Raw genomic sequence first — 16783 nt, forward strand, 5'->3', positions numbered from 1 at the left:
AGGGAAACGTGTGTAACATCTTCAGTCTATTTAGCTATTTTTATTGTTGTGAAGGTGAGGGCTGGGGGGGGGTGGCTGTGTTCTACTTTTTATTTTCTAGCTGCTGAACACTCCCTGTATTATAGAACGCCTCTGCACCGCCAGCAGTTGTGGGTACCAGGAAGGAGCAGCCACCAGGACCCAAGGCTCAGCGCAACCAGGGGGAGAACGGCCCCTCTGCTGCTGAAGGGACGGGATAAGGGGCCTGAGCCGCAGCAGTCCTCAGGTGAGAGCAGGAGTGTGGTGTGCCTCTACGTGCAGGACTGTGCTTGTGATTCACCCTGGTACCTGTTCCATCAGTGAGCCCTGACATGCTGGCAGGGTGACCTGATGGACTTCTGAGGAAAGCTGGAGGTGCCAATGCCCATGAGGAGTTTGGTTCTTTTTTAAAAGGTGAAATCCAAGGCCCTAGCATCAGAAGCTTAGAAATGGCTAAATTGAACTGCAGTGACTACAGTCATAGCAGCTGCTTTGCTTTATCTTATCAGCGTGATGCTTTTTACTATTTGTGGATGTCAACCACTGCATCTCTGCCTTGCTTTAGGGCCATGTACAGAAATATAAAAAGTTACTAATGTCTTAAAATCACTTTTTTTTGCATTAATTTTGCATTTCAGTGACACTTCGCTGTTTTACTTCTAAAATGCAGCTTCGTGTTATAGGAATTTTAAATAGGTGTGGGTAGTAGGTGAGACCCAGGAGGCCTGGAGGGTGCTTTAACTTTTCTTTCATCCCTGCTGCTGCTCTAGGAGGGTAGTGTTGCTATCCCCATTTTATGCCCCCTACCCCTCCAATTTAAGTAAGCTTTAGAGATGTCCAGGAGCTCCCCAGGCACACATGCACACACACGCAGGGCTTTTGAGCACTGTCGGTTCTCCAGGCACTTGTTCAGCACAGGCTGTGAGGCAAAAAGGGCAGTGAAGGGTCTTGGGGGAAAGCAGGCAGAACACAGCCCTTCTGTACCCAGCACTAAGTGCTTAGATTTCCTGAAGTGATGAGTGAACACAAACTGAGACAAAGGTGGAGGTATAAATTCAGTTGCTGCTGTTAAGATAAATTTATTTTCTTCAGCTTTCTTCACAGGAAACATCACAAAAGTGCTTTACAGAGTTTGATACCATTACTCTAACATGGGACAAAAAGACAACAGGTGTGTGCACTGCACAATTAGAAGTTGTCATATGCAGAAGCCATGATAGGTAAACCAGGGTAAAAAAATCTACTGACAAAAAATATATATATATAGTTCAGGTTTTGAACTTAAATTATGACTATAAAGATATAATTATATAAATATACAGGCATCATTAGGTTCCTGTGATAACTGTGGGAGGCCACACAGTGATTCTCCGAAATAGATCCCGTTGTACTCCACTTTGCTGACGCGGTTCCTGCTGTGCTGAACGGGCTCCCGGCCAACCCTTTTCCCAGCTAGACAGCATCGTTCTTTCTTTTGTACTCTACCGTAATCATTCCAAGGGCTTTATCTTCAGTCCTTCAGGTCAGCTCTGGTGCTGAGGCATTCTGGTACATCGCTGAATGCAAATTCAGTTCCCTATTTGTTCATTTTTTGGTGCGTCTTCTTTCCTATTCTTCACTCATCTCTTTATTAAAAAACAAAAACCTTGGAGGCTAGACCATGCCGATTGCTATCCAACTCAGGCAGTTCTCTTTGAGCTGACAGGCTACCAGTCCTGCACCCCTATTCCTTCTCGTTGATCACGGCAGAACACTTGGGCTGTGCTACTCCTTTCATTTTGCTGTATTCTATCAGATTGAGGTTCTCACAGAGCCTTGGATGATCTAGATTTAAATTCCTCAGCACTCAAGGACATCCCACTTACATGCTAAGCATTTTACAACAGATGCGGAGCTGCAGGGGTGGTGCTAGAGCCCTGACTGAAGGAATAGAGCCTGATCCAGACTCATGAGTTCTTGCTTGCAGAACTGCTTTCTAAATAAATGGTGAGTAATTCAAAGCACCTGGCTAGAGCTCCTTGGCATGGCAGCACAGCTAAATTAAAGAAAAAGGGGGAATATTACAGTGGAAAAAAAGGTTAAATGTCAAATACTTGAGAGATTTTTTGCTGTGCTCTGAGTTGCAGGGAAAGGAATAGCTGAGCCAATTACATAGAAACAGTCATGCCAGCTTACAGAGGCAGTTCGCCTTCTACCTAACTGCCAGGTTAAGGACACAGTGCAGTCAGAGAACCAGCCAGGCGGGGGGTGCTGACTGGTCAGTAGGTCACACACAGGGCTCTGGTCTGTGGTAGCAGCACAGCTAAGTCTTTTCAGATGCGTAGAAAAAGGTACAAAGTACTACATTCTGACACAGGGTATTGCTACATCTGTTCTACCTCTGCTCTCAGAGGGGTTGGAAAAAAACGCACAACTTCACCTCCAATTTGTAAACTTGATAAACCCCCAGCAGCCACAATCATTTTTGGCAATCCTAGTAAGCACTACAGATTGAACACCTAACCTACAATTTATTTGAGAGCAAAATCCAAGGTACAATCCTCTCAGAGCTTGTTAATAGCAGAAAGCAGCTGTTTTGTATGATAGTAGTCCGATACTGAGACAATACAGCTGGTAAGAGGTAGGCTGTACATCCTAACAGGCTTGAGTCCTCTGTTATACCACCTCTGCTGAATTCACAAATGTAGCAGTACTGGTAAACGCTGTCAGTACTTAAAGACTTAGCATTATTTACAGCTGGATGATCTTTAAAGTACATGATGAGAATGTAAAGAGATGAAACAAACCACAAAGACTAAGCCTGCCCCCCAGTGTTGCTGCACTGCCTTCATCTCAACTATCTAATTTCAGTGTCCAGTTTGATATTACAGCAGGTATGTTGGATCAGGCGTGCATGAGCCCTTTTGATTGCTGGCCAGAGCAAATAAGACATTTTGCTTCAGCTCTGCCAGGAACAAAGAGTAACCCAGAAATTTAAAACAAGTCTGCGTTAGGGCTTTTTCTCTCTTGTGCTTGCTTCTGGCTGCTGTATCTAGACTTTAGAACTTCATTTGAGATTTCACTTAATGAAACTCATCTCCAGTGACAGAAATAAGGAATAACTCCACTGAAACCAATTAAATCGGATCTCCCAGAGCCTAGCTTATATGCACTTTAGCTGCTTGTCATTGCATTTGTTCTCTTTTTATCAGCCTGTTTTTATGGTTTGAATCATTTTGTTATTGTTGTACATATTCTGAAAGAGATACAGAATAAGTTACTTGTTTTAGTTAAAAGAAAAACATGACAACATTTTAACTAACACTTTTCTGTTGGCATATTATTTGAACTAAAGCAGACAGTTATAACTTGATGGCTTCAATGCTGTAACAACTGAGCTAGAAAGAAATGCAATACAGAAGATAGACAAGAAACAAAACAGAAAAGGTCAGAGTGAGTAGAAGTTAGTATGCCATGCTAGTTACTGGTAAGAAGAGTGAATTATATACATGAAACTGAAGACTTCAGCATATAGGGTGGCAAAATCCAATGCCCATAGAAAATTAGTAGGTTTGTCAGCAGTAGGGAAGATGGTGATTGCCGGGGTAAGCTAACTGTAAACTCGGCAAATAGTGGCAAATGGATGTCAACAGGAAAAAAAAAACAAGGCAATGAATACTGGAAAGGCTTTAAACCACTCATACATGCTCTGGTGGATTCTGAATTAGTTGTGATCTTTCAAGGGGACGATCTAGGCATCACCATGGACAGCTTGATGAAGACATCTGCTCAATGTGTAGTTGCAGTCAAGAAAGCGAATAAGATGTTAGGCTGTATTAAAGACAGAACAATATGGAAAAATATTACAGCATATATTTCTCTTAGAGGGTCTCAGTGAATATTTGCTGTTTCATCAGCACCTTAAAAGAAGTGACACATTAGAAAAATACAGGGAGAAATGTGATCAGAGGCTTGTAGAAGCAGCCCTTCGTTACTGGAAAGACAGTAAGAACAAGGTAGTTTATTTGTAAAGGGAGGAAAAAAAGCAGATGATAAACATCTTAGAAATAATTCTCCTACCCACCATGTAACAGGACATTTCTTGAAGTCATTTTAAACCTGCTACCAGTCTGTTGATCTCATTGCTACAAGAAAAATACCACTCATCATCATTGTAAGTATGCCAAAAAGCCCCCTATGTTCTTCTTTAATGTTCATTATTCTGCTAGTTGAGCATTTCCTCTGAAGGAACTGCAATAGTTCATTGAAAGTTAACAGTAACCATTTCTGACAGAGAATTGTCATGTCTGATACACATTAACAACTGTCCTAGAGATGCTGTGATGATAAAAATATCAGTTAGAGGAAATAGCTGCTGGGCCTCATCTCTCTGGCCAGTGCCTGCCAGAGCTCTGGTTCGTCTGCACGCACACCGCCTTCATGTTCTCTGCTTCCTCGCAGAGGCCCACTGTAAGTGCTGAGCAATGAACCTTGAAATCACCAGCAACAGCCAGCAAGGGCACATTCATAAAAGTTATTTCTTCGTGTTCCTCCTACTGCAGTTAACTGCTTAACCAGCAAACAGTAAGCAGAGTAAGCATCTCTTCTGCATCCGTGTTCCTTCCTCTCCTCCCTTCCCAGCTCTCCCTGTGCTCTATCTGCTGAACATTTCCTTCCCCCCCCAGCTCTTCTGAACACTCCTGTCTTACTGCTTCACAGAAACCTCCACAAGAGTAACTATTTCCTTGTATTTTTCCCTCCCTTCACCTTCTTTTTCCACAGCCTGCCTTACTATCAGATTTTAACAGTTTTGAAGGGAAGTTTATTCTCTCCCTCACGTTTATTTTGTATTTGCATGCTACTCCACAAGACAAACAGTAGAAAGAACGTGTGTTTATATGCAGACAGGGGAAGAAAACTACTTTACTACTACACAATACCTCAGTATCCTGACAACTATATACTTTGATGAGTGAACATCTCATTCACATCACTTGAACAAACTTTAAAACAGCCACATTATAAGAGATGGCTGTGAGCAGAAGTTTACCCATCATGGGGTTTGCAAAATACAATATTAATTGAGATGTATTCCATGTTTGAACAAAAAACATTATGCTAATACACCGTGTAGTTAAGCAAAGAGAGGAAACAGAGTGCTCAGCCTGAGCAATGCCCTTGCCCATACAAATTAAACATCTAATTCCTAATACTTGACTAGCACATGTATTACATTCTGTAGAAATAAGTTCTTCCCACAGTAGCATTAGGGTACCATATCAAAAGCTAATGTAAAGTCATTTTTATACAGGTTTTAGTCCTTCTGTATCACTTTCCACCAGCACCAGCCTCACAACACCTGAGGTTTGTTTCTTTTTTGGTACACGTGGGGAAACTGAGGCAAAGTGACACTGAATTACTCAAGAGTTAGCAGCAGCTCAGGGAAAGAGCAATGGTCAAATCCCACTCTTGGCCTTATGGTATTGCTACAGAACGTGCTTGCTTCTTCTCACTGCATCCAGTCATACAGTGATTAACACTTTTCATTCTAGTTTTCCAGATGCACTTTTTCTGATGTTCCATTAACGCTGTGGTGCTTTTTTAATATTAAAGCTTCACTAACTTTGCTATATGAACACGTATTCTAAGCAACTGTATGTAAACCCATGATATACATACCATTAGAAGATGCTTCACAAAAATGTAATGTCTTCGTAGCAATTTAAATCAGTGTCTCAGGTTTTTACCATCCAAAAATAGAAAAAAAGTTTTCTTCAATATGAAGCAACTTATTTCCTAACAAGACTGTTGAATTATCTTGGAAGTTGTGCTTTCTTGGTTCTGTCTAGACAACTGGTTGGACAGCTTTGTGTCAACGCAACCATCCCCCTACCCCCTCTCCAGGCACACTTTAAAAAAGGGAAAAAAAGAGGATACTTTCCCCAACTACTGAACTTCAAATGCTTCTGCTGATCTGAAGTTGGATGGATCGGTCATGTCTGAAAGTAGCCCTGACCTCTGCAGCACATTTCCTCTTACTATCTCACCCTATACATTAAATACTGCTGCTTAGCAAAAACCCTTCCTATTCCTTCTCATTTCCCCCCACCCCCTGTGTTATATTTGATTGCTTTCCACTTTTTTTTTTTTTAAAAAAAAAAAAAAAAAAGGAAAGATTTTATTTTGCTTCCAACAGAATTTTCCAGTGAAACTACACCTGGTACTTCAGCAGTCAAGCTAGATACATGACAGTTATAACTTACCCAAAACAGAAAACAAACTGAGGAGTCTGTCTTTTCTTTTCCCACCTGCTACAGCTTGTCTGTATTCAAATTAACTTTTAGTTTTTCCTGGACAACTTTTTGTTGAATATCCTGCCCTCTTTTACTTTTTTCCACATCTGAAAGCAACATGCAGGTTTAAAACTGCTCAAGCAGGGTAGCAGGGTTAATTTATTTATTTATTTATATATATATATATATATATATATATATATATATATATGTATGTATGTTATTGCAAAAGCCCAGAGAAGCAAACTCCAAGATGTGCAGCCTTATCAAATTTTATATACATGTCTCAGCAGTGTTGTGGTGAATGGTTTCAAAAGCCAACAGATGCAGTCAAACACCAAAAAAAAAAAAACCAAAAAAAAAAAAAAACAGATGCTAGTTCCTATGATGCCCTAACACAATTTGTACCTTTAGTAGCTCATCTACTCCTAAGTAGAAGAGAGTTACCTTAGTAATGACTGGTAAAGCTAGCTACAAAGAAAACTGAAGCAGGAGAGGGTCCCTTCTGCTTGTCAATCCCTTCATTTGCAGCTAAGATGAAGCCCAGCACAATTACACCAGTGAGGGGGGTGGGTAGGGGCAACAACAAAAATTTCTACCCTACATTTCTCATGAGCTCAAGTAAATACGTATGCCAGGTTCCTACAGCAGGCACTGGGAAGTCTAACTGTTTCAAAATTGCTTAGTTCGACATTTTAAACATGAAGTACTGCATCACCAAGAACCACAAATGCAAACTGTTCCTTTCCCAGTCAGTACTGGACACTTAATGTTCTAGCAAGTTGCTAATTTGATGGCCTTGGTAAGTTACAGAGTCTGTGGTTTTATTTTAAGCCAGAAAAAGTACTACTGAGCCCTTGAGGTGGAAATTAATAACCCACCATAAAAATGTTACAGGTTACAGAGCTCCTGAGGCAGCACACAGGTACGTTCCACTGACTGGTATGGAGAAGCTCACATCTACTACTGACAATCCTTCATTTATAGCACGAGCCTTCAACAAGCACTTTGGTGGAATGGAATTGGCATTCTTCACATGCCTCAGACGAACGCAACAAACCAGAAAGTTGGACTTCTGAGTCCCAAAAACATACTGAGCTTCCAAAGAGTACCAATTTTCAACATTTCCGGCATACAGAACAATTAATTGTTACATGGAAAACACTGACAAGAGGCGTTTTGATAGCTGCTGGCAGTGATTTTAACACAAGAAATGCTTCAAAATAGCCTAACATTCCTTACTGTGGAAATCTGCTGCATTTGTTTTTTTTTCCCTTCGTGCCCTCCAGAAAGAAACTGGAATGATATGCTTAAGCAAAGACCCCCAAAATAACCCCTCTAGTTGTCAGTAGCAGATGGACTCCTCAGAGACTGCTGTACAGCAGCAAGCAGACCTTGCCATTTCTCAGTTCAGCGGAGCTACAGTAAGTGAAAAGCAAATCAAAACTTCATTCACATTCAGTTCAGTCTCAAACAGTCCAACGGTGGCAGCAAGACACTGACAGGTAGCACACTCGATTTCTATGTATAGAAACCTATTAACATGCACTGCTGCATGCTGTTAGCCACAGTCCACCTGACCACAGTAACACTGACTACCACCCACTCCATGGCCTGTCCCGTAAGAGACCCAAATACACTGCATTTGCTCAGCTGTCGCAGGCCCAGAAGCTAGTACTAAAGGCAAAGATTCATTAGACTCCAGGAACCATGTATATTTTTCCATTTTATTTGATTTTAAGCTGTTACAGGATTTTCTTGAACTGCCAGAAGTCATGCCCCAAAACCTCAAAGACAGTAAAATGGACAGTCTCATCTACCCGTCATACAGTAGACTAGGACTTGATTCACATGTACTGGTGATTTCGATTGCTTTAGAGCATCGGGACAAGGTTTCACATCTCTACCACATCAAGCGACATGTCCATTTACCATGAATTCCACAGAAACTTTTAGTGACACATCAACGGTTTCGCTGGCAACAATCTATTTTCAAGGAAGATACATGGCTAAGAGCTCAAGGTATCGGTACCAGCCTTTCAGTGGGGTTTTGGTTCCAAACGCAGTCTCCAACTAGAAATAGTCTTGAGCCCTCTGTTTAATAGCAGCTTCTAGCAAAAGTTTTAAAGACTTAACTCCACAAGGGCAAGGCCAGTTTTAGTTTGTGCACAGAAGAACCAGGTGAAACCCCACCCCAAAGTCAACAGCAAAACTCCCCTTGGCCTCAGAGAAGTAGATTTAAAGCAAGTCAGCAGTTAATCAAAAGGAACCAACTATGCAATTCCAGCACTATCCTCATCTGCAAATGCACAGTACTCTCACACAAGTAAGCGAGTTTTGTTTTTGTTCCCTTGTTTCTCTTGCCATTGGCAACTCATAGATGTTGGGTCTTTTTTTTTTTTTTTGGCATTTACTCAGTAATCTCAACACTGGACCATGCCACTAATTGTACTTCATTTTCCTTCTGGCATAAGAAAAGAAAAACAGTTACAGCAGGACACTTTGAGCACTTGTCAGGTTTTGTTCACTGAATCAAAGTTAGGGGCAATGTCCTATACTCTTAGTGTACCAGTGCCATTTTGCCTACTTCCATTAAATTAAGTCAGAAATGACAACAACATAGGGAGGTCACTGCCTTCCATTATTACGCAACTTCCTGACTTGAATAAACACCATTTACGAGTTTCACTTGGAGGATTTCTGCCTTAAAAAGCCTGCAGGCTTCACCAAAGTAGCCAAACAAATCAGGCTTACCAAGCTTTAGTTATCCCTCTGTATACAAAGTTATTTTGGTTATCAAGCAACCATTGCCCTTCAACAGACAAATACCCATTCTTAACAGAGAAGGGTTTTTTTAGATCTGGTATTACTACTGCCATGTATCTTACATTTTTAAGACAACAAAATCCGATGACTGTATTTGGATTCTGGATACTTCGGTGTCAAATCAAAACTCTAAGTTTTAGTGCCTTAGGGTCAAAAAGACAAACTTCATGACAAAAATAAAAACAAACAGCCCTATTTCACTATAATATCATTATTTAAATATACTGCAATTTGATACCAGAAACAAGGAAGGCATTTTTTTTTTTTTTTGGAAAATAGAAAAATGCTTAAACAGGTAACTGTGAAAATGTCTAATGCAAACAGACTGTTCAAATCCATCATTCCTCAAATCTGATACTGAATGAGTTTTAATTTGTTTTGCAATTACTTCAGTACAGCTATCTAAAAAGGTAAACAAACTACAGCTCTGTGTTATACTTGGATAGTATGAGTGGTATGGTATGCTCCAGAAGTCTCTAGTAGGCTATGGCTACACGTGACAGGATTCCTCAGAAGGGGAACAGAATAGGTTTTTCATTAAGGTCACTTAAATCTTTGTTATAGCAAATTGGAACCAAATGGCTGACTTCTGCAGGATTTCTGACAGGAATCCAGTAGAGCTGGTTTCAAGTTTCAGATGGCCACTAAAACAGCTGTAACCTTCTCTTCCAGAAGTTGTGATCCACATGGTGTCCACAATGAGTGCAGCAAGTCTGAGGTAGTCAACCTTTACGAAGGCTCAGTATCTGAACATAAAAAGATTTTCAAATGACCACTGGCTGTAGGTATCTTTCTGAGCATTAAAGAACACTGATGACTCTTGTTCAATCATTTACATTAATTTGCCCCATATCCAATGGAGAAGTTGTAACATTACGCTTCCATAGTGCAGGAGAACCAATCAGTTACGCCAAAGTAGTCTGCACTTGCTGCAGCAGATCCAGCAGAAATAAGGTGGCATGTTCATCATAGCCGTTAGCTGTAGTTTAGTTACCTTAGTAGAAGGGTTACCAAAAAAGCATTCCTTAATTGTAATGTGTATGCAGCTCTACTGATCCCCAAGCACAGCATACTGGTTGTCTAGCTGAAGTTTAAGTGCCTGGTTTTTTGAGACCTCATCCCTACCTCTAGTTTTGTGTTTTACTACTTCAAAGCTCTTCTCCATTTCTTTATCCCTACGGGAAAATAAATGTAATCAGTAAATATCTTATCTCTAGCTTGTGATTTGTGAATTTCTATTAGATTTCCCCCCCATCCCAACAAAAAACATTACACTATGAACATAAAACACCAAGGCCTAGAGCTTTAACAGAATAACCAAACATTCCCAAGCAAATCTTGTACAGCCTGTTCTCTAGAATCAAGCTCATCTTCCAGTACAGTTCAGATTACATTCTAAGTCTCAATACTGACATTCTCAAAGGTAAATTTAAAGTGCATTTATGAAGGGTAAGTTTTAGAAAACAGATGTTCATTCACTTTCTGGAACATACAAGTTTTCACCGTAGCCCAATTTGTACCATTACAGCCCTAACGCAATGACAGCATGTCTCACTTGCCAAGTAGACAAAGCCACACCAAAAATAGATGGAAACAAAGCTTCAGTGAGGCTGTATTATTCAATATCACATTGAGAAATCACAAAACATCAAGTGAAATAGGTATTGGGCTAGTTTTCTCATTTATAGGGAATTTATGGGAAGATCAGGACTCAAAAGCAGGGTGAGACTCAAGTCTTCAGCACTACAAATGCTTCAGCAAAGTTGGGAGGCTCGTTCTAAACCACAGCTCAGACAGCACGTTTACAAATTTGCATTTGTATTAAACCCCATTCCTCTAGTTAAGTTACCTTCACTTCTCTGATGAGAAGGAACTGCATTCAAGACATCCTACTCATTTCTACTGGCAGGTAATAACAAAGAGCCTCACCACGGCTAGTATGTAGCAGAACCAGATGCTGTCAAGAGCAGAAAGTCTACTTAGAGAAATCCCTCAGCAAGCCAATTAGGTAACTGGCAGTCTTGTTTGGCTCTGTCCTGTAAGAGTTATTTCATGGGAAGCCCTTCCTATAGTTGGAAATTACAGTTAAGACCTTTCCCATCTCTTTGCCAAACAGAGACTAAATTCTTGGTTCGATCTTTCCTATGTGGAAAGATTGTTCCAGGGATTAAGCCCAAAAATAAGAACTTCAAGACGGCAGTTTAAATAAGTCTCCTAGGGAACTAATGGCATGTACTTACTTTCGACTGTCTACAAGCTTGGCAGTGGACTGCAGCGATGGAAACTGCGTATCGCTATAGATTTCAGGTGGTCCTTGCTGTGCTCTCCGTGGCCTGCCGCCCTCCCTGGCGCCAGGCGGCCTGTATACACCGCCAGTTTGAACTGGTTCGGGGGGTTCTGTAACTGGTTGGAAGAACAACATTTAGGCAACAGAGTTAAGTTTGCATTCATCCCTAAAACCACTAATTGACAAAAAAAGTGAAAAACTTACAAGTATGTTTTTACTCATCTTAAAGCTCTAATATTTTGGACAAGGCAGGAAATGAGGTGTCACCAATTTAACCCATCCTTAGTAGCCTAAATAAAATGAGGATCTAGTGTATTGCCTCACAAAGCTCAGGGTACCACTGAGGACTTCCTTTATCTTTTTTGCAGCCTATTAGCAGCTGGTGTTTAAAACTTGAGTTCTAAAAATATAATTATGTATTTGCCAAGTCTCATTCACAGCATTTCTGCATATTCTGAAGAGAATATTCAAGTAGTTCATATTTAGAGTAACGATCTACAATGAACTAACACAGTAACTTTACAACCTTGCCTGTACAGACAAACAAGAAAACACAGCAGCCCACTTTTTAATGAATTTCTCAGTGGAAGAGAATAGTCTGAACTCAGAATCATGGCTAAGTAGTTTCTCTCCACAGAGACTTAGAATTATATTTAATCAAAACCCAAGTCCTCTCCCAGTAAGAGAATTCATTTTGCAATGTCATGTTCTGCATACCCTAGAATTGATTTGAAAAGAAAAACCCAGTGTGCTACTAATCATTGAGCCTTACTCAGGAACTGACATATGAAACGTCAGATATTGGCTGAACACCCACTTATTGTCAAAGCAGTATTTTTAGATCAACAGAAATGCTTCCAACTGATTTCTTGCAAATTGCAAAGTAGAAGGATTTCATTTAAAAATGGGATGCTTTCCACCCCCGCCAACTCCCCACTTTGAAACCTGAAATTAAAAACCAACCTCCATTCATGCTTATTGTGCTTAAGTGACAGCATTACCAATTAAGCTCCTCAGAACCCTGCACAGGAATAGGAACTGCTCCTTGCACTCAACCTTCTGAGCAGCTTAATTCTGATCAGTAAAATCAATAACTCTGAGGTAAATTTACCAATTGGTTCAACAACAGGTGCTGGTGCAGGAGCTGACTTGTTCCAAGGCCCAGATGATCTATCTACACCACCACCGGTTTCCTCCCAGTTGTCACCAGGTTCTTCTCTTTTTTCACTTTCATCCTCTTCTTTTTCACTATGAAAGAGAATTTATTTTTTTACAAATAGAGGTTTAAGTCTTGACACGGATTACACAGTCACCACAGACAAGATTTCATGGCTACTGTATCAAAGATTTAACCAGACTATGTTAGTCCTGTGATGGCTGTGCTAGTACTTCCGCCAGAACAGTTTTTGGTACAGCGCTAAACAACTTGACAATTTATAAGGGGGAAAAAAAAAAGTAAAATTTAAAGAAAAAAGACAAGTCCAAAATGTACTAAGTGACCAAATACAGTGATTTATTATTTTGAGCTTTAAGACTTTTTCCTAGTGTGACAGACAGGCATTTAAGAAGTGTGCTGAGATGACAACAGAAAGCAGGGAAGGGCTCCAAGTCCAGCTTCCATGAAATACTGGTCAGGTGGAAGGAACTGTGGAAAAATAGTGGCAGAATACCAATGCTGAGGTCCTTTTCCTTATAACCACAAGCAACTGGAAAACACTCTTACATTACCCAAATGCATGTAAAATCGTGGTTGGTTTGGGCTTTTTTTTTTTTTTTTAAAGTGGCCAACCCAAAAAAAATAAATTATAAAAAAAAAGGATATTTTAGTCTAATAAATCCTATGCAAAAGCCTGACTATATATTCTATTCAGACTATTTTGTTTTGCACAGAAATAGCCAGAAACTCAAAATAATGTGCTAGACCAAACTACTACAAAAAGCTGCATGGTATAATGGGACATACATGAAGGGTGAGGCTGTTTAAAAAAAAAAAGACACCAATCTGAACAGCAAAGCGTGAATACAGAAGAACTTTATAACACACCAAATCCTACTAATCAAGAAGAGAGAGGCTTTCTGTAAAAGCAGTAAGCAGAGAACAGTCAAAAATGCTTAACACTTCTGAATATTGAATGGCCTTTCAGTGTTTGGCCACATTCAACAAAACCCATAAATGGGACCAAGGGCCCAAATGCTTCTCTGTCCTATCTGAAACTACAGCCAAAAGCAGATGCCTACAGACCAGCAAGAGCACAGTAAGCATATACAACATTCTCCCCCCTCAAATTACTTTGTGTCTTGTTTTCAGCTTAAACATCTCCTGGGCTGGACAACTAAGAACCTCTGGTGTTTTTTTCCTCCATTTGCTTGTCCAACCTCCCCCTGAATCCACAAACTGAGCAGTTCCAAAATGCTGTGACAAAGTTCCACGTGCCTGAAAATATGCCACAGCATCAAAAGTATTCAGAACGCTGCTTTTGTCTGGAAAGCCACAGCACTCGCTTTTCAGTCCACCAGCGCCAGCAGCCAGGGAAGCAGCAGCCCCACTTGTTACTTGTCCTTTCGGACATGTCACTGGCTGCTGTGACACTGATGGCACGGAGAGCTGGTGGACCAGAAATGTGTAAATGGCCTAAGAGGACCAGCTGTCTTCAAAGAGGGAAAAAAAACTCAAGAACTACGTAGAACAGCGCATGTCTGAGGCCTGCTCAAGCAGTGATAACATCTATTACACTGGTTACAGGTAAAATGATTTTAACATTGCATAGATTATCAATACCTGGACAAGGAGAATTATGTGACAGTTCTGGCCTGAAACTAAGGTCATTAATACTTTTTTCCAGCTTGAAGAAACCGTTTTTTTAACCAGAATAGACGTAGGTAGACTTAAGTTAGACCAAACTACAGGAAAAGTCTAATGGAAAAATAAGCAAAGAATCTTGGATGACACTCACAAACGCAGTCCTGTGCGGTCTTGTCACAGAACCCTGGTTTTACCAAATATGTTCTTGAAAAAAAACGCAAGTGTTGACGAATTCACCACAGATGGAATCAGATATCCTTACATCAGTCAAGTGATTCAAGGGGAATTACTATCCTGCATTTCTCTCAGAAAAAGTCCTGTTTCGCACTCTTTAAAAAAGGGAATTTTAAGCATTCATAAGAGAAATTGTGAATCCCAACCAAAATATAGACCCAAAACAAAGTGATACGTAACCTAAGCTACCCCACAGCAAGTGGGGTTCTACACTAGCAGAAATAGATCTCTGCTTCACTGGACTCCATAGAGGAAAAAAAATTTTTAGAAATATGAAATGACTACCCCGGGGGGGGGGGGGGAAGTAAAGGGGAGAAAAAAGTACCTTATTTGCATGGACTGAACTCTAAGACCACTATAATCAATTTCTTCCTTTTGCTCAAACTCCTTCCAGTCATCCTCTTCCTGTAAGAAGAGAAAAATGTAAGTTACCACCTTTACACCATAAGATGAAGAACATAACCAAGATAAGGCAAAAAAAACTAATGGTGAAGGCACAGCTCCATGGCAGATCAATCTGTGTGCACACCACTGCCAACAGGGAAAAAGATCCCACTCCCTCCTCCCTTAACTTACTGTATGCCATCTACGATGCACTTGGGAGATGATTCTAACTCACTAGAACAGCTACAAAACGCCTCAGCAGAAAAAAGGCATTCAAGTGAAAGAAAACCAAATCAGCCCAGTAAAAAAAAGCCAGAGGAAAGTCAAGGCACAGCACAAAGTAGGGAACAGGACCGTGCAGTCGAGAGCAGTGAAATGCAAGGGCAAGGCCTCTCCCTTTTACTGTGCTTTTATAACAGCCTGAATGCACATGAAGCTTTGAGTTTAATTTTCCATCACCTATTTCTGAGGAGCCAAACAATAAAGAATACTTGGGATAACCTGCAGTAGATTTGTGACAAAGATTAATATCAGTATGTTCAAGTTTTCACGTTCACTATCACATTTACGGCCTCTTTATTTTAAATAGTGTTTTTCTGAAAAAATACTAGTACAAAAGCAAGTGTCAGCACTATGGCAATTTTACTATAGAAAGATAGCAGAATACTAGACTTTAGAGAGAACTTGCTCGAGGTTTCAAGATGGGAGTTTGGTTAAGCAGTTGGGGAAAGAGACCCACCTAAGTGAGCCAATTTTGTCCTGCTCGATCAGCAGATTGCGGTGCTATTACAGTAGGCCAGAAGCAGACCAGAACAGATAAGCAGCCCTCCCATGCTCCTCGTCACAGGCTTAACACACAGCCTAATTAGAAGGTTATGCGCTTCCTATGCTGCATTACTTGAAATACGAAGACCTGGCAAGCAGGGCCTGCCGATGGCTTAGCCTCCTTCCTGCCGAGCAGCTGGGAGCACAGCTTGTTAAAGAACACCGGCCTAGGCCCTTGTATGCTATCAACGCCGAGCAGAGGAGCCGTGACCTGCTTTAAAGCACCAGCTGACGCAGGAAGGGCCCTCCCGTTACCGCGCTGCCTGCTGAGGGGGTCGGCCTTTTTTTTTTTTTTTTTTAAGAGCCTCCAAGACGGTTTGGGTTTCCTCCATCCCCATCTCCATGGAAACACCGCCGTCTCCACATTAACGCACCTCTCGCATTATAGTCCTAAAATAGGAGGCCCTGCCAAAAAAAAAAACGCCGTTCCCCCCCCCCCCCCCCAACCTCCCCAGCCGCCCGCATGGCCGGGGCGGCGCCGCTGCCGGGGCTGCCCCCTGCCGGCAGGAAGGCGCCGGCGCCCCGGGGCCGCGGCCGGAGGGAGCCGCGACCCTTCCCCCGGTACCTTGCTCTTGGCCGAGCCGCCGGCGGCACCCGAGGAGGCGGCGTTGGAGCCGCCGCCGCCGCCCCCGTCAGCCGGGCGGGGCCCTTGGGCCGCCGCGGCCGCCCCGGCGGCGTTGTGCGAGGCGGCGGCGCCGGAGGAAGAAGCGGCTGCGGCGGCGGCGGCCCGGCTGCTGCGCTCCTTCCGCTTCTTCTTGTCCCGCTTGGCGAAGAAGTCGTCCAGGCTGCGCTCCTCCGTCTCCGCCATGGCGGCAGCGGCGGCGGCGCTGAGCCCTGAGGCGATCGCTGAGGGGGCTCCGGGGCCCGCTAACGGCTGCCCAACGGCCGCTAACGGCTGCCCTGGCGCGAGGAGGCCGCCGCCGCGCCTCACGCCGCCGCCGCCGCCGCCGCTTGACACGGCCCGAAAGGGAGGGGCGGGGCCTCCGCGGCCTGACGCGCCCCTCGGCCAATCAGCGGCCGCGCAGGGGGAGGCCGCCAGCCACTCACCAGCCTCCCCCGCGCCGAGGCGGGCCGGCGGCGGCCACGTGGGGAACGCGTGGCGGGCGGGCGCGGCCGCTGATTGGACGAGGAGGG

At 42.5% G+C, this 16783-nt stretch overlaps 1 protein-coding gene across 7 annotated transcripts; it reads right to left on the minus strand.

The window, feature by feature from the left end:
* Positions 1–1072: 1072 nt before the first annotated feature.
* On the minus strand, positions 1073–16635 carry CDV3 (CDV3 homolog). Of its 7 annotated transcripts, none has more exons than XM_038174299.2 (6): positions 16215–16635; positions 14766–14845; positions 12515–12651; positions 11357–11519; positions 10242–10291; positions 7999–9862 (listed from the first exon to the last, which is right to left on the minus strand). In XM_038174299.2, the coding sequence occupies exons 1-6, from the start codon at positions 16455–16457 to the stop codon at positions 9846–9848; spliced, it is 690 nt and encodes a 229-aa protein (XP_038030227.1). In that variant the 5' UTR covers positions 16458–16635; the 3' UTR covers positions 7999–9845. The 7 variants fall into 7 exon arrangements, with proteins under 7 accessions (XP_038030229.1, XP_038030227.1, XP_038030228.1 ...); XM_038174300.2 differs by having other exon boundaries at positions 7999–10110; XM_072033418.1 differs by having other exon boundaries at positions 7999–10291; positions 16215–16268; positions 16386–16634.
* Positions 16636–16783: the final 148 nt, after the last annotated feature.

This window comes from Anas platyrhynchos, chromosome 2 (genome assembly GCF_047663525.1).
Source record: "Anas platyrhynchos isolate ZD024472 breed Pekin duck chromosome 2, IASCAAS_PekinDuck_T2T, whole genome shotgun sequence".
NCBI lineage: Eukaryota > Metazoa > Chordata > Aves > Anseriformes > Anatidae > Anas > Anas platyrhynchos.

What these genes read in the sequence shown, in the direction of transcription:
- CDV3 (XM_038174298.2), bottom strand. Translation starts at nt 16,457, where the DNA reads ATGGCGGAGACGGAGGAGCGCAGCCTGGACGACTTCTTCGCCAAGCGG. An exon ending in ACCTGTTGTTGAACCAATTG is followed by an intron (nt 11,520 to 12,514) that starts GTAAATTTACCT and finishes TCTTCCAACCAG; the next exon opens with TTACAGAACCCCCCGAACCA. An exon ending in AAGCTTGTAGACAGTCGAAA is followed by an intron (nt 10,292 to 11,356) that starts GTAAGTACATGC and finishes ATTTTCCCGTAG; the next exon opens with GGATAAAGAAATGGAGAAGA.